The 26,183-nt window shown below is 33.0% G+C and overlaps 1 protein-coding gene across 1 annotated transcript in view; it reads left to right on the top strand.

Annotated features, from left to right (window-relative positions):
• The window catches only part of LOC139510257 (carbohydrate sulfotransferase 1-like), a 38,212-nt gene that overhangs the window by 4,585 nt on the left and 7,444 nt on the right, over nt 1-26,183 (top strand). Inside the window, exons 2-4 of the mRNA XM_071296747.1 lie at nt 5,343-7,865; nt 17,915-17,947; nt 21,916-22,044. Of these exons, the coding sequence (XP_071152848.1) occupies nt 21,930-22,044 (115 nt within the window). The 5' untranslated portion in view covers nt 5,343-7,865; nt 17,915-17,947; nt 21,916-21,929. The remainder of the gene's footprint in view (nt 1-5,342; nt 7,866-17,914; nt 17,948-21,915; nt 22,045-26,183) is intronic.

Raw genomic sequence — 26,183 nt, 5'->3', positions numbered from 1 at the left:
AGTTTGTTTATGTAATTTATACGTTTTTCTCGTTTCTCGTTTTTTTATTTTATATAGATTAGACCGTTGGTTTTCCCGTTTGAATGGTTTTATACTAGTAATTTTGGGGCCCTTTATAGCTTGTTGTTCGGTGTGAGCTAAGGCTCCGTGTTGAAGGCCGTACATTGACCTATAATGGTTTACTTTTTAAACGGATTTTTGTGACAAAAATGTCGGTTATTGATTTGGGGATGTGCGGCGGGCGGCCGGCAAGCGGGCGGCCGGCAAGCGGGCGGGCGGGCGGTCGGGCAGTCGGGCGGGCGTGCGGGCAGTCGGGCGGGCGTGCGGGCGGCAATCAAATGTTGTCCGTGCATTAACTCATGAACCGTTCAACCAAAGCTTTTAAAATTTTAATACGTTGTTACTGACAACTAAATGAAGGTCAAGTTCAATAATGGCGATTTTGACTTTTACCGTTCAGGAGTTATGGTTCTTGAAAGATTGAAAAATGAAGTTTCCAGTCGTGTCCGTGCATTTACGCATGAACTGTTCTACCAAAGCTTCCCAAATTTTAATATGTTGTTACTGATGACAAAATGGAGGTCAAGTTTAATAATGACGATTTTGACTTTTACCGTTCAGGAGTTATGGTTCTTGAAAGATTGAAAAATGGAGTTTCCAGTCGTGTCCGTGCATTTACGCATGAACTGTTCTACCAAAGCTTCCCAAATTTTAATATGTTGTTACTGATGACAAAATAGAGGTCAAGCTCAATAAAGACGATTTTGACTTTTACCGTTCAGGAGTTATGGTTCTTGAAAGATTGAAAAATGGTGTTTCCAGTCGTGTCCGTGCATTTTCTCATGAACCATTCAACCAAAGCTTTTGAAATTTTTATATGTTGTTACTGATGGCAAAATAGAGGTCAAGTTCAATAATGACGATTTTGACTTTTACCGTTCAGGAGTTATGGTTCTTGAAAGATTGTAAAATGGCGTTTCCATTCACGTTGTTGCATTTACTCATGAACCATTCAATCTAAGCTTTTCAAATTTTAATATGTTGATACTGATGACAAAATGGAGGTCAAATTTGATATTGACGATTTTCACTTTCACCATTCATCAGTAATGGTTCTTGTGATATTGCCAGAACACAAATAAATATTAATAAATCCGGTTTGCTGTCGTTGTGACAGCCTCTTGTTTAAAATTGTTATTTGGATGGAGAGTTGTCTCATTGGCACTCACACCACATCTTCCTATATCTATTTAGAATTATAAACGCGTCTAAATTGAAAACTACGTTCAAACCTATGATTGCGTTGGATAAAAACCGCAATTTTTATACGTGTGCATGTAAAACAAATTTCGTTGTAGAAGGGTCTAAATACAGCACAAACAACATTTTCCAAAAGACCAAAAAAGTGAAGAAGTATATTTAAACAAAACGCATTTGACTAAGAGGTCGAACAACTGACGTTCTTTAACCCTGCTGACTGCCATTGGCGATTGCCAAATAAAATGGATCACAAGATGTAACAAAATGGATCTTAATATAAATTTAATGCATGCTAAACAGAAAACAAGTAACTTGTGGCCACGATGTTATGCCACAAACATAAGGTGTTAATATTTTTTTGTACACCAGATCCGGATTTCGACAATAAATGTCTCTTCAGTGATGTTAGGGATCGAAACGGTTTTTGGAAGGCCATATAAAGTGTACCCTCATTTTTAAATAGACTCTTGAATTTTAAGAGTCAATATAGGATGAACGGATCATATAAACCGGAGGGAAATATATATATACTTGTACACCTTTTGCTTGTCAAGAGTAGGCTTCTCTCGTTTGTAACGCATCTAAAACCGTTAAATGGACTGAAAGTTTCAAGGATTCTTTATTCGTGTACAGACTTAATGCATTGTTCACCTCCTATTTATAGATTCTCTGTTGTTTCAACTACACAATGAAATACACTATTTCGTTTTTACAATCAATTTGTTAGAATGGTACATGAGCTACCCCGCTCGTCCTCTCAATCAATGTAAGTCTCTAAAATTCAATAATAATATTTCAGGGAATCTTTAGTAACTAGTTGCATTGTGCTTTTTGATTCGAAAGGTTGTATGAGACAGGACTAACATTTCATTATTTTGCTGTAAGAATGGTAAGGATGTACAAGTACCCGGCCACGTCCACTCTGTGTTTTGTTAGATGTATTTCTGTTTGTATCCATCTGATAAGTTAAGTCTTTTTCAACGGCTCGTTCTTATGTTGTACTGTTGCACACCTGTCCGAGGTTAAGGGGAGGGTTGGGATCTAGTCCTATAACATATGACTTCGCATTCTTATTCAATTTTTAACGTTTTTATACTGATATTTTCATTTTTTATTTTTTTTGAATGCGAAGACCTCGGGTGGCACATTGATAGTAAAAAAAAATATCAGAACAGTAAATAGAAATAGTAAATAATGCCCCCGAGGTCATATGTTACAGCAACAAACGACAGCCACCGAATAACCGACTCCTGACTATAGACATGACACAGAATGTGGCGGTGTTAAACTAGTTTGAAGGCGTTAACCATCCCCTAACCTTGAAGCTTGAACAGAGGTGTACCAATACAAGATAAAGACAAACTATAAAAATCAGTTGAACAGGGCTTTACTCATCGGATCGATACAAAGCAGTAATAAATTTAACAAAAACACAGATTGGACGCGTGGTAGGTTTCTCTTAAAAATCTCCAAAGTACAGATATGGTAGCACTTGCATTTACTGGCAACTACTTCAAAGCCAATAACATATAAAAAATATACGACAAGCATACATTCTGAAACTTTTCGCTTTTTACACGTAATGATCTCATCCGCCTACATTTTCGAGTTCGGAAGTATGATATATGTAACTTAGATTTGATGATCTTTCATTTGATATGCGACAACGCATTGTTCTAGAAAGTTTGATTTTTGCACTCAATAACCCCATCCAACTCATTTTTTGGAGGTCAGGAATTTGATATTTCAAATGTACCGTACACATCATAACCTTTCATTTGAAATACAACAACCTTATCTTAAAAGAAAATTTATTTTTTGCACTCAATAACCACACCCAACCATTTTTGGGGGACGTCAATTTGAAATTTGAAATGTACGCTTTATGTTCTATCATTTGATATGCGACAACCTTACCATCTGAGAAATTTGAATTTTTGCACTAAATGACCCACCCTTCCCCCTTGGATGAAAAAGGGGTTTAAAATTTTCATTTTTAAGTGGGTTTATTGAGACCTTCAATTGATATATCAAATGACCCTATTTGACAAAGTGCCAAAAATGATGCAATATCAACTATATTAATAGAGGTTATGAAACTTGCAAAGTCAATGCAAAACATGAAAATTTCAAATTGATTTTTTGGGGTTTTTTTCATAGAATTATTTTGGTATTTGGTCAAACATATAACATTGTTTACCTCTTCAATTTCTAAATCATTTTAGCTGGTAACCTGTTGTTGATTCAGAAAGACATGTAATCTATCCGCTCGCAAACCTCAAACTGAATTTTCTCTAAAACGACAGCAGATATATCAAATCTGTTAAGTAATAAATGATCTGCAGTTAAAGGAAAACATTGTCGAAAAAATGGGACAATTCCAAAGTTCATCAAGGTCACTATTAATCATCAAATATATGATGCAATACCAAACTTAAGAACCGGAAGTCATAGAGACATGTGACTACCACCATTCAACTCAGGACCACTTGACCTTTCAAATATCAAAGTTCAAAGTCACAGTATACTGTGAAGGTCAAGGTGAAATTTCATCATGACCTAACATTGACCTCAAATTAAAGGTCTTGAATTACTGTTAATCTTTGCAGTTTATAGTAGGTTGATATCTGTTACATTTAAAAAGATATATATATATACACACAATACTATACTTTTAAGAATCATCCCGTTGTAACTTTTGAACAGACATTCGGACATTTTTGGGCTCATTGTATAAAATGTAGGGCTCGTTGAGAGGAACATTTATACGCTGTATGTGTGCAGCAAAGTCTTATCGTTTTCTTCATATGTAAGCTTGAAATTACAGCGTAATTTGTTTTTGCACTCATTGACCTTTGACCTTGGTGCATATTGAAGGTCACATGAATTAAAGATTATTGGTGAAGGTTCCAAGTCGCTATGACTTCCCGTTCTCGAATTAGAATTTTTCAAAAATTATGTGTAATCTTTCAAGAGAAATAACTCCCTATAATGGTTAATTATTATAACAAAATGATTGTATGTGTTCATTAACATTGCCATCTGTTCCTGTACATGTTGCCGTTTTCAAATCGATTCTATCTCTAATACTTTTTGAGAAAAATGCATAGGAAAGAAATTGTTTTAAGGGGATATTACTCTCATAGGGAACGATGAAATCTTATTCAGCCTCTTATGGTAATACATCATGATGAGATCTACCTATTGTTCCAAAAAAGGTCATGATATCTTTAAAAACAAAGAGGGGGGGGGGCATGTTGAAAAAAACCAATAAAAGGGAGATAACTTCTAAAGCGGATGATGAAATCCTACAAAAGTCCATCTTGTAAAAGTTCATGATGAGGTCTATCGATGGTTCAAATTTGGTATTAATAACTCCAATAGAAGCGGTAGGAGGGCGTGCCAAAAAAATGCTGGAAGAAAAGAAAAAAACGAAAAAAAAACCATTAGAAAATCAATAAGGTCTTTCCTCGCGTAGAGGAAAGACCTTAAAAAAACATACATCTAAGACAATAATATCAATAAGCACACATCAAACAGCCAATGTATTTAGCATGTGTTAAGTGTACATTAACATGCAGTTAGAGAATAAAAATAAAAATCAGTTGAAAAAGGATTAACTTATCAGATAGATTCAAATAGAAATACATCTAACAAAAAAAAAAAAAAAAAACAGTGAACGTGGCCGGGTAGTTGTACAACAAAAAGAGTTTAGGAACAGATCTGAGAGTACTCGCAGTCACTGACAGCTAGTCCAAAGCCAATAACAACCAATTAAAAAACCTTACATCTAAGACTAAATAATGTAGTGCCTATATAAAAAGTGAAATCACAAAAATACTGAACTCCGAGGAAAATTCAAAACGGAAACTCCCTAATCAAATGGCAAAATCAAAAGCTCAAACACATTAAACGAATGGACAATAAATGTCATATTCCTGACTTGGTATAGGTATTTTCTTAAGTAGCTGGTCTTATAGCTAGCTTAATCTCTCACTTGTATGACAGTCGCAGCATACAACTCCACGTTCTTAAACATAGTTATATATCTTTTTAATTTACACATATACCTTGAATTACAGGTCCCGAAAGTCCACAAATGAGCAAATTGTTTTAAACGCATCGAATGGCAACCGCTCCTTCTTCAAGTATATATAAAATATCTATAGGGGATGTAAAGGAGAGTACCGTCTCATCCTCCTCTGCAGTAGTGTTTGATTGGGACAATACTCTGAAGCAGTACAATCCAGAAAAACGCACCTTAAAGACTGGAGTCGACAGGAGTATACTCCTAAAGTGGAAGAATGACTTAAAATGCCAATTATTTATTATAAGTGCGATCAGACCATCAAAGATGAACATGGAAACAATTTTAATTGAAATAGAACGGCTTGGACTTGCTGATGTGTTTATTGAAAAGTCTGACGACATTCAAATTGTGCCGAACAAATATGCAAGGAAAGGAAACGTTATCATTTGTGGATATGACAAAGCAGAAACATTTTTGGATATATTTTATGGCAGAAAGGATTTTATAAATGTAGACAAAGGTGATATGTTAGATTCAGGACCACGTGGAAAAGTTAATGTAGAAAATGACACCAATGACATTGAAACAGATGGTCCCGTGTTAGTAGATACAATGGCTTCAACAAGTACAGACACAAAAGTTATATTCTTTGACGACGAAGAAGTCAATATAGATAACTTTTCACAATTGGTGAAGAACAGTGTTTGTTATCATGTTATTTGATATCTTTTATCAAATCATTAGAGGGCAGATTTTGTACCCTTTTCACGACTTTTTTTAAAATATTTTTTAACGTTTTACACTTCGATATATTTATATTAGTAATTACCCTTTGATATATTTATTTAAGTTTACCTCAGTTACTTTGCTTTGTCACAAACTACATGTATTTAATCACGATTCATAAATGTCATCGCCATCATTAGTTCACATTTATAAAACAGTAAACCGTTCAACAACTTTTCTATTGATTAAACTGTAAAACTTTTGCCAACTGAATCATGTATCACAGGCACTTGTTTCTATCCATTGGAAGGTCGACTATCCATATACTTCTATTTATATGGATAGTCGACCTTCCCATGGATAGAAACAAGTGCCTGTGTCATGTATGCAGAGATAACTCAAGAAACGTGGATACTAGAAACATTTTAACGTGAAAGTAGGACTATGGATTTATTTTGTTCCTGAATGTACCAAATGTAAATTTTCTATCATTTGTATAGGTTGTATATATGTAATTACTGATGATATGATGAAAACACCATACTTTCTGTATTTACCTTAATATATAATCTGGGGAACGTACAACAATATAAAGGACATTTGGATTGATTGATTGATTGGTTTTCAACGCCACTTTCAACACTATTGTGCTATTTTGTATGTTTTTGTGTTTTTGTTTGTTGAGAGAACCACCATTCTTGGGTATGAAACCGGACACCCGCCGCATTTTTGCGCCTGTCCCAAGTCAGGAGCCTCTGGCTTTTGTTAGTCTGTATGTATTTTTTTTTAAATTTTAGTTCATTTATATGATTTGGAGTTTAGTATGGCGTCCATTTTCACTGAACTAGTACACAGTTTTATTTAGGAGCCAGCTGAGTCCCACCTCCAGGTAGTTTTTTTTTCTCTGCGTTTAAGGCCCATTGGTTGCTTCGGCTGTTATGTGTTCTTTGGTTGGGTAATTGTCTCTTTTACATATTCCCCATTTCCATTCTTAGCTTATTAATACTAGTCAATTAAGATTGGAGTCGAGTGCAGAGGCTTATTTAGAGGGGGACAGGGGGTCCCGGACACTTCAGTTAGGAAAAAAAAACTATATAAGCTATTCGTATTAACTCGTATAAAGATAAAATGGTGCTTGCGATTTTGATAAATTAAAATTGAAGGTTCATAGTGGGAATTCATCTCTATTGTTGTAAAGTTCAGTTCTTAACCGATCGTCATTGCTAAATAACGTTAAATACACCTATTCTTTGACGTGGGAGACTAAAATGATAAATGAACACACAAGAGTCTGATTCTGAATAATTAATTTATTGCTGCCAAATGTTAAGGCCTAAATTAAAATGAATTAATGGAATTATTAATCTCAAATGAATAATGATTTTTAGGGGTTTATATTCTCAGTTTAACACTTAATTTCGGATAACTCAGGATGTATTGCCGACTCACTAAGTCATACCATAGAAACACTGAAATTATCACAGATCAAGGTGAATTCCCGGTTATATATATAGTAGTTTGACATGCAGAATTATTATCGTTTTATTTAAAATAGATTGATGTAGGTGGTAAAACTCGTAAAATTTAATGACAGTTTATTTCGACCAAAAGGTCAGAAATTTATTCAAGCTTAGTTATAATATAAAAATCTGAATACATTATTTAAATCCTGTCAATTTGTCGACATTATTATTCGACCATTGTATCTATAAGACGACATTATGGCATTATTAAACCATGAACAAAAATTAAGAAAAGCGGATTTAGTTTGACAGATGTTGTGACAGAGGGAGAATCAAAATACAGGGCAATACAGTGTAATATGGACTTTACAGATGCTGGCAGTTTTGTAAGTATTTGGTAGTTATATATGACATATATCTTTTATATTTTTTGTACGTGATAGTTTTCAAGTGATCAATGTTAGAAAGCTTGAGAGCAATGGTCAAATGCAATACACCATCTATAATAATTTAAAAAACTAACTGGTGTTTTAATCACGTAGGATACGTGACTTGATAAGTATCGAGGGCTCGAAGCACTGTCATCAGGAACGCTTTCCAAACCAATATAGGGGGGGGGGGGGGGGGTAGGACCTTTATCGGGACTCCGGGATCGGGCGTTTTTAAGCCCGGGATTTCGGGATCAGGGAATTTCTTTATTCGAATTTCGGGACCTCGAGATTTTGTTTTTTTAAGCCCGGGTTTCGGGATTTCGTGTTTTAAAGCCCGGGATTTCGGGATCAGGACCCCTCCTATCCCCCTCAATATAACATTTGATAACCAAGAATTTATATATACGGTAAAACGTAAGCAGCTACATATGACCAGAAGAGGCTCTAAAAAGAGCCATAATCATCGAAGGTCAATTTTGCCTGTGACATGATTGTAGTCAAAACTAAACTAGTATGAGGTGGTATGATCGCGTATGAGACAATATTCGTAAAGACAGAAGAACAAAGATGTGACACTATTTATATATATTTTTTATCTTTTAGTTAGTATAAAGGTAAAATTACAAAAACATTGAATTCTGAGGAAAATTTAAAACGGAAAGACTCCAATTAAACGGCAAAATCAAAAGCTCAAACACATGAAACGAATCATGGATAACAACTACTATAGTATCATATTCCTGACTTGGTACAATCATTTTCTCATGTAGAATATGGTGGATCGACTTGGTTTTATAGCTTGTTAAAATGAAACATCGCACTTGTATGACAGTCGCATCAAATTCCATTATAATGACAACAATGCGTAAACTTTAGTATGTTTCTTTCTTTATTCAATTAATGCGCGTGTTTTAAAATGAATATAGTGACTCTTAAATTGTCATTAAAATCAATAGATTCCATCACAGTAGGTCGAAAATAGCCGACATTTAACAACCAAGAACCATCATTCTTACCTTGATCTTGACCTTTAATTTCCGAATTAGCAGTATACAGACCTTAGAATTTGTTACTTGGTCAGTATGATCCTTTCTGATTCACCTACCAGTAAGGATTTGTCATTCTAAAATATTAAATGACTCGTCCGCAAACATTGATAATTTAGATATCATATGATAGAAAAGTTTGTAAAAATAACACAGAACGCCTTTAAATATGTCTCTTCGAAGACTTTCTATCTGTTGGTTGTGGGTACTTTTCCAGTAATCATGCTTCCTTCGCCTCATGTGTATAACACGTGGACTGCAACAGACACGTTTTCTTGTTCATTTTCAGATCATATCCTAAAAGGAAAACCGTAATTACAAAAACAAGATAAGTTACATTCTAATACGGTTTTGGATGTGTTGTTATGGTACGCCGTAACCAGCTGGTAACTGTTTTATGGTACTTCCTTCTTTATCATGATGAGGTTTTTCTTTATTATGATGAGATTCTTGAAGAATAAGAAATTTAATTAAACCCAAAATGCTAAAAAAAATATATAAGATGACCTTGACCCATGACCTTCAAAAAATCAATAGGGTTCAAGGTCTTTCTATGGAAATTCATTAGGTCTTTCCACTTTTCGTGGAAAGACCTTTTGTTTTTCTTCTGATTATTAGGTCTTTCCACTTTTCGTGGAAAGACCTTTTGTTTTTCTTCTGATTATTTTTTTTTTTTTTTTTTTTTTTCTTCTGCCGTCTGAGATGCTTTTTTGTCTTACAACATATCGAATGGATTTTTTGGCCAATGATGTTGTACAGTAATGGAGGTTTCAAAACTCACCCTGTGTGACCGAACACTTATTCTTATAGGAGTTATCTCCCCGCGTCCCTTTTTTCTTGTTATCGCTATATCTCTAAAACCGTAAAAGATTTTAGCAAACTGTTTTCACCAAATTGTTTGTCTACTCTTGAGAATGATTTGGTGTATTTTGACTTGAGTGATCGGAAGACATCTTATGGGAGTTATTTCCCTTTGAAAATTTAAGATAGTCGATTTGTTGGATAAATTCATACGTTATAAGTCGTAGAGGCCTACAGTCTTTTGATATGAAGTCCTTGGTCCATTTGAAGGAAAATGAGGTCAAGGTCAAAGGTCAAGGTCATGTTCTAAATTTTGAATTTTGCTTGTTATCGTTATACCACAGAAACTGTGACAGTAAATGATATGATGTGTTTGCTAAATAACTGTTTACAATAAGGCGCAACTTCAACCTATTTCAGTCAAAGTGTTTTGGTTAACCCTTATAGGAGTTTTCTCCCCTTATGTATTTCAAATCAGTTTTTCTCCACAACCATACAAGTGATTGACCTCCGGTCTTCTGTTTTGTGTTCACTGACCTATGACCTTGAAATTGAGATCGAGGTCAAAGGTCAAGGTATGTTATAAATTTTGAATTTTGCTTGTTATCGTTATTCAAAAGAAACTGTTACAGTAAATGATATGATTTGTTTGCCAAATTGCTGTTTACAAAAAGGCGCAACTTCAATCTATTTCAGTCGAAGTGTTTTGGTTAACCCTTATAGGAGTTTTCTCCCCTTATGTATTTGAAATCAGTATTTCTCCACAACCATACAAATGATTGACCTGGGGTCTTTTAATTTGAGATCCCTGACCTATGACCTTGAAATTGAGGTCAAGGTCAAAGGTCAATTTGACATTCTAGATTTTGACCTTTGCTAAAAATAATTTCAAGTCTTCTGCATATACCTATTAGTCTTATTTTTTATATCAATTTGAAGAACCAAATAACAACAACAAGGAGTGAAATTTTCTAACATCGTTTTTTAAATTTCATTCTTATTATCGAGGTGGAAAGACCTTCAATTGTTCTCTGAAGAATTGGTTTTTAATTTTTTTTTTTTTTTTTTTCTTCTGCCGTCTGAGATGCTTTTTTGTCTTACAACATATCGAATGGATATTTGGCCAATGATGTTGTACAGTAATGGGGGTTTCAAAACTCACCCTGTGTGACCGAACACTTATTCTTATAGGAGTTATCTCCCCGCGTCCCCTTTTTCTTGTTATCGCTATATCTCTAAAACCGTAAAAGATTTTAGCAAACTGTTTTCACCAAATTGTTTGTCTACTCTTGAGAATGATTTAGTTTATTTTGACTTGAGTGATCGGAAGACATCTTATACAAGTTATTGCCCTTTGAAAATTTAAGATAGGCAATTTGTTGGATAAATTCCTACGTTATAAGTCGTAGAGGTCTACAGTCTTTTGATATGAAGTCCTTGGTCCATTAGAAGAAAATTGAGGTCAAGGTCAAAGGTCAAGGTCATGTTCTTAATTTTGAATTTTGTTTGTTATCGTTATTCCACAGAAACTGTGACAGTAAATGATATGATGTATTTGCCAAATAACTGTTTACAATAAGGCGCAACTTCAACCTATTTCAGTCAAAGTGTTTTGGTTAATCCTTATAGGAGTTTTCTCCCCTTATGTATTTCAAATCAATATTTCTCCACAACCATACAAGTGATTGACCTCCGGTCTTCTATTTTGAGTTCACTGACCTATGACCTTGAGATCAAGGTCAAAGGTCAAGGTCATGTTATAAATTTTGAATTTTGCTTGTTATCGTTATTCCACAGAAACTGTTACAGTTAATGATATGATTTGTTTGTCAAATTACTGTTTACAAAAAGGCGCAACTTCAACCTATTTCAGTCGAAGTGTTTTGGTTAACCCTTATAGGAGTTTTCTCCCCTTATGTATTTGAAATCAGTATTTCTCCACAACCATACAAATGATTGACCTTGGGTCTTTTGATTTGAGATCACTGACCTATGACCTTGAAATTGAGGTCAAGGTCAAAGGTCAATTTGATGTTCTAGATTTTGACCTTTGCTAAAAATTATTTTCTGTTCACAATAAAACAATTTAGTCTTCTGCATATACCTATTAATCTTATTCTTTTATATCAATTTGAAGAACCAAATTACATCAACAAGGAGTGACATTTTCTAACATCGTTTCATTCTTACTATCGAGGTGGAAAGACCTTCAATTGTTCTCTGAAGAATTGGTTTTTAATTGTACTAAGTTTGGTTAAAATCAATCGAGAGATGTTGATTGTAGAGTGTTCATAAGGATTTCTGCTGAAAAATTAAGTCCCATAACGACCTTAGTCTTTGACGCATGACCTTGAAACTCAATAGGGTGAAAGGTCATGCTATAGATATTCATTGTACTAAGTTGTTTGATTTTCATTTATATTATAATGTTCACAAGGATGAAAATTCCTAAGTCTCAAAATGACATCGACCAATGAGCTTGAAATCATTAGAGTTCAATGGCTTGCTATGGACATCCATTGTACTACGTTTGGTTTACATTCATTGAGAGATATTGATTCTAGAGTGAATGTGCTTCCGGAGTACCCGATGCTGTCCAAGTATTTCGGGGTTCGTTTTTTTTTTATCCCGATGCAAACGTATATGAATGCCTCCATCCTTCCGTAACAATTCTTGTATACACACTAGAACCAACATCCGTTATTGGATTTCAAACACACTTGGTACAATGAATGTCCATAGCAAGACCTTGAAAGCTACTGATTTTTAAGGTCATGGATCAAAGTTTTTTTAGCAAATATTATCCTTGTGAACACTGTAGAATTAACAATGCTAAATAGATATCAACCAAATTGGTACAATGAATATCAATAACAAGACCTTGAACCCTATTGATTTCCAAGGTCATGGGTTAAGGTCATTTTGGGACTTAGAATTTTCCGTCGAATATTATCCTGGTGAACACAATAGAATGAACATTGCTAAATGGATATCAACCAATTTGGTACAATGAATATCAATAAAATGACCTTGAACCCTGTTGGTTTTCAAGGTCATGCGTCAAAGGACAAGGTCGTTATGGTACTTAAGATTTACAGCGAAAATCCTTATGAACACAGTCACTCTAGAATCAATACCTCTCAATGAATGTAAACCAAACGTAGTACAATGGATGTCCATAGCAAATCATTGAACTCTAATGATTTCAAGCTCATTGGTCGATGTCATTTTGAGACTTAGGAATTTTCATCGAATATCATCCTTGTGAACACTATAGAATTAACATTGCTAAAAGGATATCAACCATTTTGGTACAATGAATGTCCATACAAAGACCTTGAACACTATTGATTTTCAAGGTCATGCGTCAGGTTAAGGTCGTTATGGGACTTAAATTTTCAGCAGAAATCCTTATGAACACTCTACAATAAACAGCTCTCAATGGATTTGAAAAAACCTTAGTACAATGGATTTCCACAGCAAGACGTTATACCATATTAATTTTCAAGGTCATGAGTCAAGGCCATTTGGGACTTATATTTATTCTTATTCAGCATTTTGGGTATAATTAAATATCTAATTCTTCAAGAATCTATTTTATCTTTCGGCAGTTTTGTGCCATTTTGGTAGCAGCTCGGGGAGTATATAGTACCGGGGAGTGCAACGACATGGGAACTGTTTGAGTATCAAGCGCATTACAATAAAGAAAAACCTTATCATAATAGAGGAAAACCTCATCATAATAGAGGAAAACCTCATCATAATAGAGGAAAACCTCATCATAATCAAGAAAACATTCATCATAATAAGTGAAAAGCTCATCATAATAAGTGAAAAGCTCATCATAATAGAGAAAACAACATCATTATTTTTGAGAAAAATCTCCTCATGATATTGAAAAATCTCTTTATAATAGAGAAAAACCTCATCATGATAAAGAAAAACCTCATCAAGATAAAGAAGGAAGTACCATAAGGCAGTTACGGCGTTCCATATTATTGTCGGCTAGTTTTACAAACCACACCAGTCAACTGAACCATCAATACCAACAAATCTCAGCGGACAAGTTTATGTAGGGTGTCTATATACCGTATTGGATTAGGTCTTTTACATTAAAAACACCATGGAGCTTAAAATCAATTGTTATCTTCATTCTGATGAAACTATAGCATCATTGTGAATCTTAAATTGATACTATGAAAATTGGTGAGGTTATACAATCAAAATGAACTTTACAAACGATGTTGCATTAGAGCTCTGAGATACATTGTATCTAATGTTCAAAGAATAAGGGGAAACAAATAAAAAAATGTCCGTTTATAGATAAAGGAAGATGTGGTGTGAGTGCCAATGAGACACCTCCATCCAAATAATAGATTTAGAAAGTTAAAGACATTATAATAATAGTTTATGTCCTGAATTGGAAATAAACCATGTTAACCGTACTTAGAAAGGATCATGCTGACATTTCTTTACAATTGTAAAAAAGATAAAATATCATTGTCAGTTGGTGTATAAAAAAATATAAAATTATTTTTTTTTATAAACTACCTGGTAGATTGATTTTCATAAATATGCAACAGCTCTAAGGCAGTGTTACCTTGTTAAAGTTTTATCACAAAAAATTAAAACTTAAAAGTTCTTTTGGAAGTTTGTGAGTAAATATCATTGGAATTCAATTGAAAATTGGTTTCAAAAAGTTAAACCAAAGCATTGACCATTTGAAGGTAAGGCTGGACATTATCCTAATAACAATAAATGAAAGCTTAGTAGTGTCACTTAAAAGTTAAAAAAAATTATTGGAAGTTTGTGAGTAAATAATGGGAATTCAATTAAAAATTGGTTTCAAAAAGCTAAATCAATGACCATTTGAAGGTAAGGCTGAAAATTATCATATTAATAACAATAAATGTAAGCTTAGAGTTAGTCACCTAACATCGTTTTTTGTATTGTTGCGTTTACAAGTAATTCGAATTTGATCCGCATTAGTTTACTTTGCATTCGAAACGTTTTACATCCGAACGTAAATTCTAATTGCACTTCAAATTCGCTTTACTGTCAGAACGACGTTAAAACTTAATTCGCATTATCAATTAATTCATTTTAATTTTATTCGAATTATAATTTATAAATAGTCTACACCACAGTTTGATTCGAATTGAAGCGAATTAACTAGTTCTTATTAACATATTTCTAATGTGAACTGGATAATGCGAATTAGCAGAGAATTATTAATTTGTAAGAAAACACAGCCAAACATCCAAATATACTATCCACACTAATCTGTGTCCACACTTGTATAGTTTTTATTATAAAACAACAATTTTGTTAATGTAAAACAAAAATACGCAGAAAGGGAGATAAGTCATTATCTAAGGACAATTAATGTTAACGAGTTAATTTTAACTTATTTGTTGGTAGTATATGGCTAATCTATTTCCGATTACATTTTCTTCGTCTCAGTTTGTGTAAATATGCCTCCATTTTTTAAAATTTTACTGATGGCTAGTTTTATTTAAAAACAACATTATAATATTTCATTAAAATGCCTATAGTTTTCGATGTCATGCGAATAAAAGTCTTTGGTGTGTTTATCGTATTGTTTCATATATGTATATATCTGTATAGCATGAGTGATTTATATTGTACAGTGTTCGAAATGATGTACAGTACTGTCAGGACTTTTCATAAATGACTTTGCTCATTTTTGAAGTCCATACGGTGACCTATAGTATCAATTTCTGTGAGATTTGGTCTATTGTGGAGATATTTATATACTTTAGAAAATATACGTTATATATAGTAAGTTATCGGGCAAACAATGTGAGGGTCCGTTCGTTGACCTCCGTAAAAGAACAAAACGTCCAGTCATTTTATCGGTAAACATACAAGAAGATATGTACATTTGTACCCAATAAATCAAAACAATGTCATCTGACACTTGTTCTAAATGGTCACCAATTAGTAATTAATTTGAATATGTACTTTGGACATATACTTTGTTACAGTAGGTGTTGACCAATCAAATTCAATTTATAAACAAACAAGATTATAAAAATTAAGTTAAAGTTAGTCTGTATGACGTATAATAATATATTTATAAAGATCTCGATGTTACGTTAATATCTATTTAAAACAGTCGCATTTTTATTGACCGTTAAATTTTAGTATGGCGTACTTGACGTGCTCTCATCAATTATGGTCTTATCATGCCACAACAATTCATTTTTTGTGAGGTCTGTGGTTTCTAGATCTATGTGTGATGCCTAAATGAAAGTAATGACAATATACTCAATTTTCTTATCCTTTGGGTTCGTTTTGCCTTCAATATTGACAGATCATTGGCATGAGCGTTTAAATCCTTTGAAGCCAAATCGAACAATCTAAAGAAAAATTATTATTTTTTTTTTAAAGATTTCTTTTTATTGATTTGCTTTCATCGGTATTGTTTTAGTTCTAAACTTCAAAAACATAGAGTGTACATATTGACTGTGTTTGAATACATGAAAAACAATATAACGAAAATAGACGTAAAAAGAATGGTCAATTCTATCTAACGGTCAAAATTGCTCCTTTGTTTCTTAATAATTACTAAATTCATCAACAGAGAATTAAGAAGGTAAATTATAAATCATGTCACTTTATGATTCATTAGTTTAGGTGGACATTTTAATCATTACTAGTCGTTTGTTAAGTTAAATTTATTGTAAATAAAGGCAACAGCAGTATACCGCTGTTTTAAATTCATAAATCGATTGAGAAAAAAAAAAAAAACAAATCCGGCTTACAAACTAAAACTGAGGGAAACACATCAAATATAAGAAAGAACTACTACATTACAGAAACGCAACATTAAAATGTAACACACACAGAAACGAACTATGATATAACAATGGCCATTTCCCTGACTTGGTACAGGATATTTTAAGAAAAATGGTGAGTTGAACCTGGTTTTGTGGCTTGCGAAACCTCCCGCTTTCATGGCAATATTAAACATACCAATTTCAGTTTATTTAGGTAAATATCTTTGAAGAACTGAAATTGGTTATTATTTTGCTTGGTATCACGAGTATATCTATATTTAGAAAGTGTGGGAAATTAACTTCCAAATTTATGTCCATAGTTTTTTACGTAAGTGTATACTTACATTTATCAAAATTGAATTATTATATTCTAGTAAGTATAAAATCTTTATTTTATGGTATCACCATTATTTTAACGAAGACAACCGTTTCAAAATTTATAAAAAAAATCAGTAGTACTAACACACACTAAATAGAACCAAAAAATTAGTTATCTAAACTCCAAAAATGCATTTCTCACCAAAAAAATTTAAATTAGGGCGTTCTAGATCGGCTAGTTTAAACATGATATTTATTTATAGTTGATTGGGAAACAAGTTTTGCAACTTATATAAATCCTTTTCCACTTTGCGGGTGCGAGTGCTGCCTTGTAGCGGCATAGCCTGCCTTTTTCGAAATCTACAAGGGTGTCTTTAACGTGCAAAAGATATGGCTCTCTTAACACGGGTCAGCCATTTGTAGTCCCATTCTGACAGACTATCACCGTTTTCTTAAGACCATACTCGCAAATGGAGTCAATGGAGAGCCGAACATTCAGTCCCTGAAATTTTCATTCCGGTAGGGGAATCGAACCATGAACTTTTTTGTTAGTAGTCCGATGAACTACATTTGTAACCACTACACCACGGCTCTAGTAGTATCTGATCCCCCGGTGCAGCCCATCGTGTTACCCATGGCAAATAAAAATCGTGTCACTCGGTCTTATCTTTGGACTGTTTATATAAAAAGTCCCAGTCTTATCATAATCCATTCTTATTACGTTTTTTTGTAAGGTTGATTTATTTAAAGAAATCAGGTGTAATACAAATAGCGATAAATCATATACGACTCATTTTATTTAATACTTATGGATACATATAACAAGAAGTGATCAGAAGTCAGGGAGTCAGTTCAAGGATATGTGTTTAATGACAACTTGATGAGAAATTATTATGTGATGACCATCTGAGCCGGACTATCTAACATTAAATGACACCTTAGTAAACGATAATTAGGTGATGACCAGCTACCACATTAATGTCATTGATAATTGTAGTTTGGATGTTCACTAATGGATATTACTATTATCTTACAGAATTGGCCATTATCTACTGATTACTAAAAATAGGTAAGTCTTTTTTTCACATAGTAGAATTAATTAGAACGAAGATAAATTATTAAGAATATAAATTATTTAAGAATTGAATGCTTCTTTTTGTAAATTTATTGGGATATAAAAGCGTTGACCAAAGAACATTATGTTTGAAGCGCCGAAGCGCTTCGTTCTAAAATGTACGCAGTCAACGCCTTTACAACACTATGATAAAATTACTAAAAGTAGCATTCAATACTTATAACTACATACTTTGCTAGGATAATGAAAACACGATTTCTACATGTATCAAGGATTTGTATAGTTAGTATAGTCATAACTATACAAATCCTTGCATGTATCAAGTTTTTCTTTTATTCAACTGTATTGTGGAAGTTCATGTCCTCACGACTGCTTCATTTCAATTTGAAATGAATGTTGATTTCAGAATGACGGGAAGTTACTTTAAGCCAATCGTAACAACGTATTTTAATGAAGTATACAAATAATGAAATTATAAATGTATTATTACTGATCATAATTATCTACGTATGTTAAAATTAATTTAATTCTATTAAAACTATGAGTGCGTCCTTCATATAACCCATTCCTAACTTGTCGATTGTTTTGTACTAAAACACATAGGCTGATTTATTTAAATCTTTTCCTTTGATCTTTACATTATAAAGTATATCTTCCGTCTTTTCACCAAGCTGTTCAACTGTTGAATCTATTGGAAACAAAATCCATGATTTACATTAATTATATATTGGATATATCCGAAAAATAACTTTACATGAGAAAATCAGAAATTCTGATAATCATATTGATATTAATTTTTATGCCCCATTTATTATGCCCCATTTATGCACATTATGTTTTCTGGTCTACATACGTGCATCCGTTCGTTCGTTCGTCCGGTCGTTAGTTTGTTCGTTTGTCCGCTCATCTGTCCCGCTTTAGGTTAATTTTTTTTGGTCAAAGCAGTTTTTGATGAATTTGAAACTTAGTACACGTGTTCCTTATGATATGATCTTTCTAATTCTTATGCCAAATTAGAGATTTTACCCCATTTTCACGGTCCACTGAACATAGAAAATGATAGTGCGGATGGGGCATCCGTGTACTATGGACACATTCTTGTTGTATTATGAATTAGTCAGAATGAAATCATCCATAGAGTAGCATGATATTTTGTATACAGATGACGACCAATATTATTTAAGGTTTAGTTACACCAAACTAGTTCTCAAAACGTCCGAACCAGTCCCCCCCGTAATACAGGTTTTGGTCTTGCTTAAATGAATATACAGCCTTGGCCGGATCGGGTAGTGTCAACAATGCGATCCAAGTTCGTTCTTTTAACAGTTCTTGCACTGGCCTGACGTCTATAAAAAACAAGCACGTTTTTGGCAGTTCTGATACTCGTTCGTCGCTTAAAAAATAATATTTTTGGGGTATTTTCGTGCGCTTCGACCTACAAAATTATTGTATTTGTCGTATAAGTGTCGTGATAATTCCTTTATGTCATGCTCTATGCTCATTTTAACATGAGAAGCATTATGTTTCATCATATTTTACACCTCGCTAACGCATATAAAATGTAAAATATCGACAAATATAATGCCTACTCATGTTAAAATGAGCGTAGAGCAGGACATTAAGGAATTATACCCCACCACAGCACAAATATTTAAAGTACGTTCCAAGTTTAGAAAAGCCAATTCGGTTCATAGGCGTAAAAATCTTGAGCACCATTAAGATTAAGATCGTTCGGTTACATTTGTTTTAGCGTAGTGAGAACGAAATTGGTGTGACAGAAATAAGCTACTAATATTTTATAACAGGTTAAAACTTAGAAATACTTGCCATTCCATTTTTAATTGCAAATAATTATATAATATAAAAATAAAATGGTGTTGCATTTCGTTCGATCGCTTGTATTGACAATTGTTTATCCTACATTTTTGTAGATATTAGTATTTTGCATGCGAGTCAATTAGCATATCATTTTTGACAAACCAATCTTTCATTCTCACAATAAGCCATATTTCATTTGCCCCAAAATAAAACATTTCATTTGCCCCAGTTTTACAGGTAAATAGTATAAAATATATAATATATATGTTCCGGACCATATGAGTATTTGGACCATACGCGTATGGTCATGACCATATGGGTATATACTCATATGGTCCGACCGTACGCGTATGGTCGAGGTAATTTACACTCTGTTATACAGTTTACTTTTAATACTTCTAAACTCTTCATATGGTATGACCGTTCATCAAAAAGACGCGTATGGTCCAAATACTCATATGGTCCGGAACATATATATATGAGTTACATGTACAGGTATACAGTATGAATAATTATAGATATATATTGAAATCGAATCACATTAAACACTGAATAACTGATTTACTTTTTAAATGCTGAGATTGTACTTTCTGCGGCTCTAAACAGTGAGGGGTAGGAGGATTCCTGATCCCAAAATCCCGAATTTAAAGAAATTTAAATCCCAACATCCCGAAATTCGAAAAAAGAATTCCCGGATCCCTAAAGGATCAATTCCGAAATCCCGAGCTTAAAAACACTCGACCCCGTAGTCTCGATATACGTCCACCCTCCCTCCCCCTCAACAGTGGTTGATTGCTTTCATTCAGTGTTATTGTAGTGGTTTCGCTGTCCACGCCAATTGTGTTTCTGGTTTTACAAATTTTTATTTATATATATATCTTTACGACTTGTACATGTATCTCTTGTTCAATACAATAGATATCTTTTATGTGTGGTCATAAAATATACACACGTATTTCCTTCTCTATTTGTCTCCAAATAAGTCACATCCACCTTGTCACCGTGTACATATGAACACTGTGCAATTCTTAACCCATCACTCACTCTCCATTTTGTAAAAAAAATGATTATGAACTCTCATTTGGTTAAATTATCCCGGGGGATACCCTACACAATTTCTCGCATTCATGACACATCTTATATAAAATGTTTCTGTTATATTTGACCTGTATTTATAAATCAGTATTTATTTTTAAGGACAAATGAAATAATACCTAGTGACGCAATTATTTCATGTTTTTAAAAACTTGCAGCAAATGAAATGCGCCCCTATCCATTGTATCCCATTTATTTATGTATGAGTGTGTTTCATAGCATTTCTCGTCGTCATAAATTATCTAAATGTATGTACTCAAATCGCTTTAGAGTTTCACTTATTGAATTAGCTACAGGTTAATTAAAATGGACAGACTCCCTATAGTAACATTTTATCTTTTTTCAAATGTGTTTCAATTTCATGCAAATTTCCTACAGTCTATTAAGTTTCTTTTTGTAAGATCTTTAGGTAATGTGAAAAGGATTGTTTTTTCAAGATAACCTATATAACATAAACTACGCGTATATTTAGCTGAGTCCGGATTAAACGTTTTTGATCTGGAATCAATGATGGTGAATAAACTTTAATTTTTCCCAGCATCCAGATAGATAGCAGTATTTAACAGTGTTAGAGACTATAAAATACGCTGGAATTTGACATTACTTGCTGTTTGAGTTCCAAAACATTAATTTTAACAATAGACCTGGTGACCTGTTTATATGCACTTTGATCTTTTAAAAAACTATAAAATGTACGACGCTGAATTAAGATATAATAAAACATATTTGGCATGTATATATAGTATATATACAGATGGTATGTCAATAATCAGGATTTTACTGAAAGTTCTAGTACATTGTTTTTAAGACAAGGCGAAGGCAGGGCTTACAAGTATTATTTCAATTTTAATTTTGGTTGCAGGCTGTAACTTAGAGTCAGTATAGCTTCATTGTAAAAAAAAACAGTAATTGAGGAAAATACTATGAATGTTTTTTCCACGCATTGATGCATTAATTATTAAAGGATTGGTCACATATTTATACAATACGCATTATTTATGATATTATTATAGCATTAATAACATAAAATGTCATATTCATGTGTTTAGAATGACAGTACAGTATGAGCATTCATACACGTGTAAAGAATATAGTGTTACTGGGGAAAAGACATCAAAAAGTGGCCATTCTTGTTTCTTTTTGTATTGCTGGGATTTTCGTTTTATCAACACATCATGGTAAGTAATATTTTTAATTTATTATACTTTATTTTTTTTTGAATACATTTAAATGTGTTTTTGTTTTTGTTTGAAGTCACATTGAGCCTATCGTTGGTTCATGTCTGACGGTTTGATTTTCGTAAATTGTTTTGTTATAAATTAGGCTTTAAGTTCTCGTTTTTTAAATTGTTTCACATTTCAGGGCTAGCCATACGGGCTGGCCGGGTGGTTTGGTTGTTGAATGTGGTCTATTTATATGATTTTTTTACTATCATCCCCTTTCAACTCCGGTAGAGAGTGGTCTCATCGACAATCATACCTCATCTCTAAATTTGTATATGTGAGCTAATGCAATCACTTGTCATCTGTCGTCGTTTTACATTTCACATTTGCAATCATTTACTTTCCTGAAACCACTAGACAAATTTTATCAAATATTTGTAGGATTGGTGTATTGAAGGTCAAACTGTCTTCATTTGGCTTTGACCGGGAGGACAATTAAGTATGGCCAACAGAGGCAATCTTTAATTTTAATTCTCCTCTTCAACTGCAAGACGAAATATTTATTGGACAGACTATTGAGAGACCTTTATAAAACTACCATCATTAAATGTTTATCGGAAGAAAAACATTGCGCGCATTTGTAGCACATAGACCCTATTTAAACAATATGGGAAATCACATGTGTATCTTTTAGACCTTCTCGTTAATCACTCGGTCAATTTACCGAATATAAAAGGAATTATGTAAATATGGTCCTCTACAGATATACAAATGTATGTGACCAGGGGAAAATACAGCTTCATTTTAAATATTTAGGACTTTAATATAAAATTCACAATTTTGATATTTTATACTTTAATTCTCTTTGTTTTATGATCAATTTTATTTCATAGCCACATGCTTTGATATGTAATTTAATACTCAGTTTTGACATTGAGTGACATGGTTTACTCTCTAGGCTAATTAAAACAATTTACCCTTTTCATAACTATGTTTTTAGATATCATAATCAGATTAGTAATTTAACTAAAATTAGTCTAAAAGTTATAAAACTAGTATAATCCTTGATAGAATTTACTCTTGGGATATTACTCATTTAAATTTGAGTGGTAAGTAAACATGGCGGCATTTAGTGGCACATAGATACCAATGCAACTGCCTGAATGTTGCTCTTCGTATGTCTGTCTTATAATTTGTTCCTACGGTTACCTTCGATTCTCACTGAAGTTTATACTACATCTCCGTTTCTTGTTCACCAGGTAAAATTTACTTGTGCAGAATAAGCTTTAACATTAACAAAAATCTGTTAAATGAAACTTTACAATAAAAAGGTACATATAACCATTTCAACTAATCCAAGACCGAAACATTGGCTACTAGCAGGACTGAATATGAACTTCAACCATTAATTAAGCACTCAGCTAACTAAGTGGAAAGTAAAAGCATTGATTTTAAAACTTCCATGTACACACTGATACATGTATTTGTTTGTATATTGTATATTATAACTTTCATCACCCATTACAAAATGTTTAGGCACTTTAATATATGAGTGTTAAAAATACGAAGAAAAAAGCTAGCGAGATTAACAGAATATACGTAAAAGAAGCGATATACTTCTTTCTTTACCGATAGATATTAGAAGATCTGGTATGAGTGCCAATGAGACAACTCTCCATCCAAGTCACATTTTATAAAAGTAAACCATTATAGGTCAATGTCTTCAACACGAAGCCTTGGCTCACACCGAACAGCAAGCTATAAAAGGCCCAAAAAGTATTCAAAATTCAGATCTTGACTCGTTTACTTATAACGGATTCACATATAAATATATAACTTAGATGGATTGGCGTAGACTTGATATTTTGTTTTTAATCTGCGCAATCCTTAATTTTTAATCTATTTTTGGTAACTGCATCATATCATTTAACTGCCTACTCCCACTCACCCCCACCCCTTAAGAAAAAGAATATGATGTGAAATACCATGGAAATATATTATATCAATACTTCCATGGTTATACACATCATTTTCTGTGACTTTATTGTTAGTATTTCCTTTAATGAATGTCACCAGTGGCATGTTTTATTGTGACAAGGAAACTATTATTATTGTTAAATGGTAAAATAACCTTTTGTCTTGTAATTTGCCCTCTTTCTAAATATTCGTATACATGTTAAAATCAACTGTTTTAATGGTATTTGTTGAGGAAACAGTTGAACACACATGTATAATCAATATATAACGTATTGTTATGCGTTTACTTTACTACATTGGTTAGAGGTATGGGGGGAGGGTTGAGATCTCACGGACATGTTTAACCCCGCCGCGTTTTGGCGCCTGTCCCAAGTCAGGAGCCTCTGGCCTTTGTTGGTCTTGTATTATTTTAATTTTAGTTTCTTGTGTACAATTTGGAAATTAGTATGGCGTTCATTATCACTGGACTAGTATATATTTGTTTAGGGGCCAGCTGAAGGACGCCTCCGGGTGCGGGAATTTCTCGCTACATTGGAGACCTGTTGGTGACCCTTTGCTGTCGTTTTTTATTTGGTCGGGTTGTTGTCTCCTTGACACATTCCCCATTTCCATTCTCAATTTTATATATATAATATCTGACCAAAGGATTAAACGAATCACAAATTTTATAATGTTTACAGTTATTATAACACTACAATTTGAGAGGAGATATAAAATCTTCCTTACAAACAATTTGATGTTGAGGGGCAAATGTCTATTGAGACTTGTTTTGATTTATGAAGTTACAAAAACAAGAGTATCTATAAATTATATATATAGCTTTATTGTCATATAAACATAATTAATTTGTGACAAAAAACAAAAACAAAAACAAACATAATATTTTAATAGCAAAGAAATAACAATTCTATAAGAAATGAACACATGGAAAAAAATTATAAGACGTCTGCCCTTAGTTCAAATGACTGTTTTATAACGGAGACAATATGTTTAACATGCATGTTCTATGATAGAGGCTCAGGGGTTTAACATGTCTTTTACTTTTTGTTCTTGGGTAGGAGACGTAAAATTATGAGATGTAAACAATTTTCATATAGATAATATTAGTATAGAAAACAAAGGCAACAACCAACACAATGACCAAGGAAGACAAAAGCAGTTGAGGCGAGTCTCCCGATTCCCTCAAACGTTTTAGCATCTTAAACATAAATTATCTGTGTTTATGATGGGGAAAATATTTATATCCAACATGAATGAAATAGTTTACCAAATAGTTTAGCATAGATGATTTAAATTGTGTAAGGAATTTCCAGCAGTAGGTATTTTACAGATAAAACCTGTCACATATAAGTTATAGGTTGTATGTAATAACCTTAAAGATGAGAGTTAAATGGCTATCAGGCTGTTTTTCATACTTGACATGTATTAAAATGCCACTATAAAGTGGAAGTTCAGCAAAAGAATGCTTAAGTACCAAGGGTATTGAGGGATAAAATACTATTTTCAGATATGAAGAATTTGTTTATCGTAAAGATGCTCACTTGGAAATGAATAACTATGTTCGCAGGGGGTTATATAACACGACTAGATGGCTACAGCTATTCGTGCATGTAATAGGATATGCAATAAAACAATGCATGCATGTATTAAACTTCCGGAATTTTCAGATTTTTCTCGTTGATACATATATAACACTCATATACAAAAATAAGAAGATGTATTGTAATTGATGCTATTTTTGTTTCCATAACATCCGTTTTCATGTAATTTATCTTTGAAAACATCTATTAATGTCGTTTGTTTATGAGATCAAATCGGTGAACATTTCCTTGCAGTTGAAATAACAGTGAATAATGAAGGCGGTAATTTAGACTAGAACATGTACATTACATACGCATTCTCTTTTTCAAATTTACACCCCCCCCCCTTTTTCATGCCACCTTTTGTGGTCCGTGCCTTAACTTTCCGTGTTTGAATATATATATATATATATATATATATATATATATATATATGTTCCGGACCATATGAGTATATATGCTGGTTTGGTTATTAACGGACCGGACCATATGAGTATTTGGACTATATAGTAATTTTTTTCAAATATTAATAAACTTTATCTAAAAAAAAACCAATGATGTTTACATAAAAATGTATTAATTTTATAATTCAAAGGC

The sequence above is a fragment of the Mytilus edulis genome, chromosome 2, assembly GCF_963676685.1.
Source record: "Mytilus edulis chromosome 2, xbMytEdul2.2, whole genome shotgun sequence".
NCBI lineage: Eukaryota > Metazoa > Mollusca > Bivalvia > Mytilida > Mytilidae > Mytilus > Mytilus edulis.
This window is presented reverse-complemented; position numbering and strand designations above follow the sequence as displayed.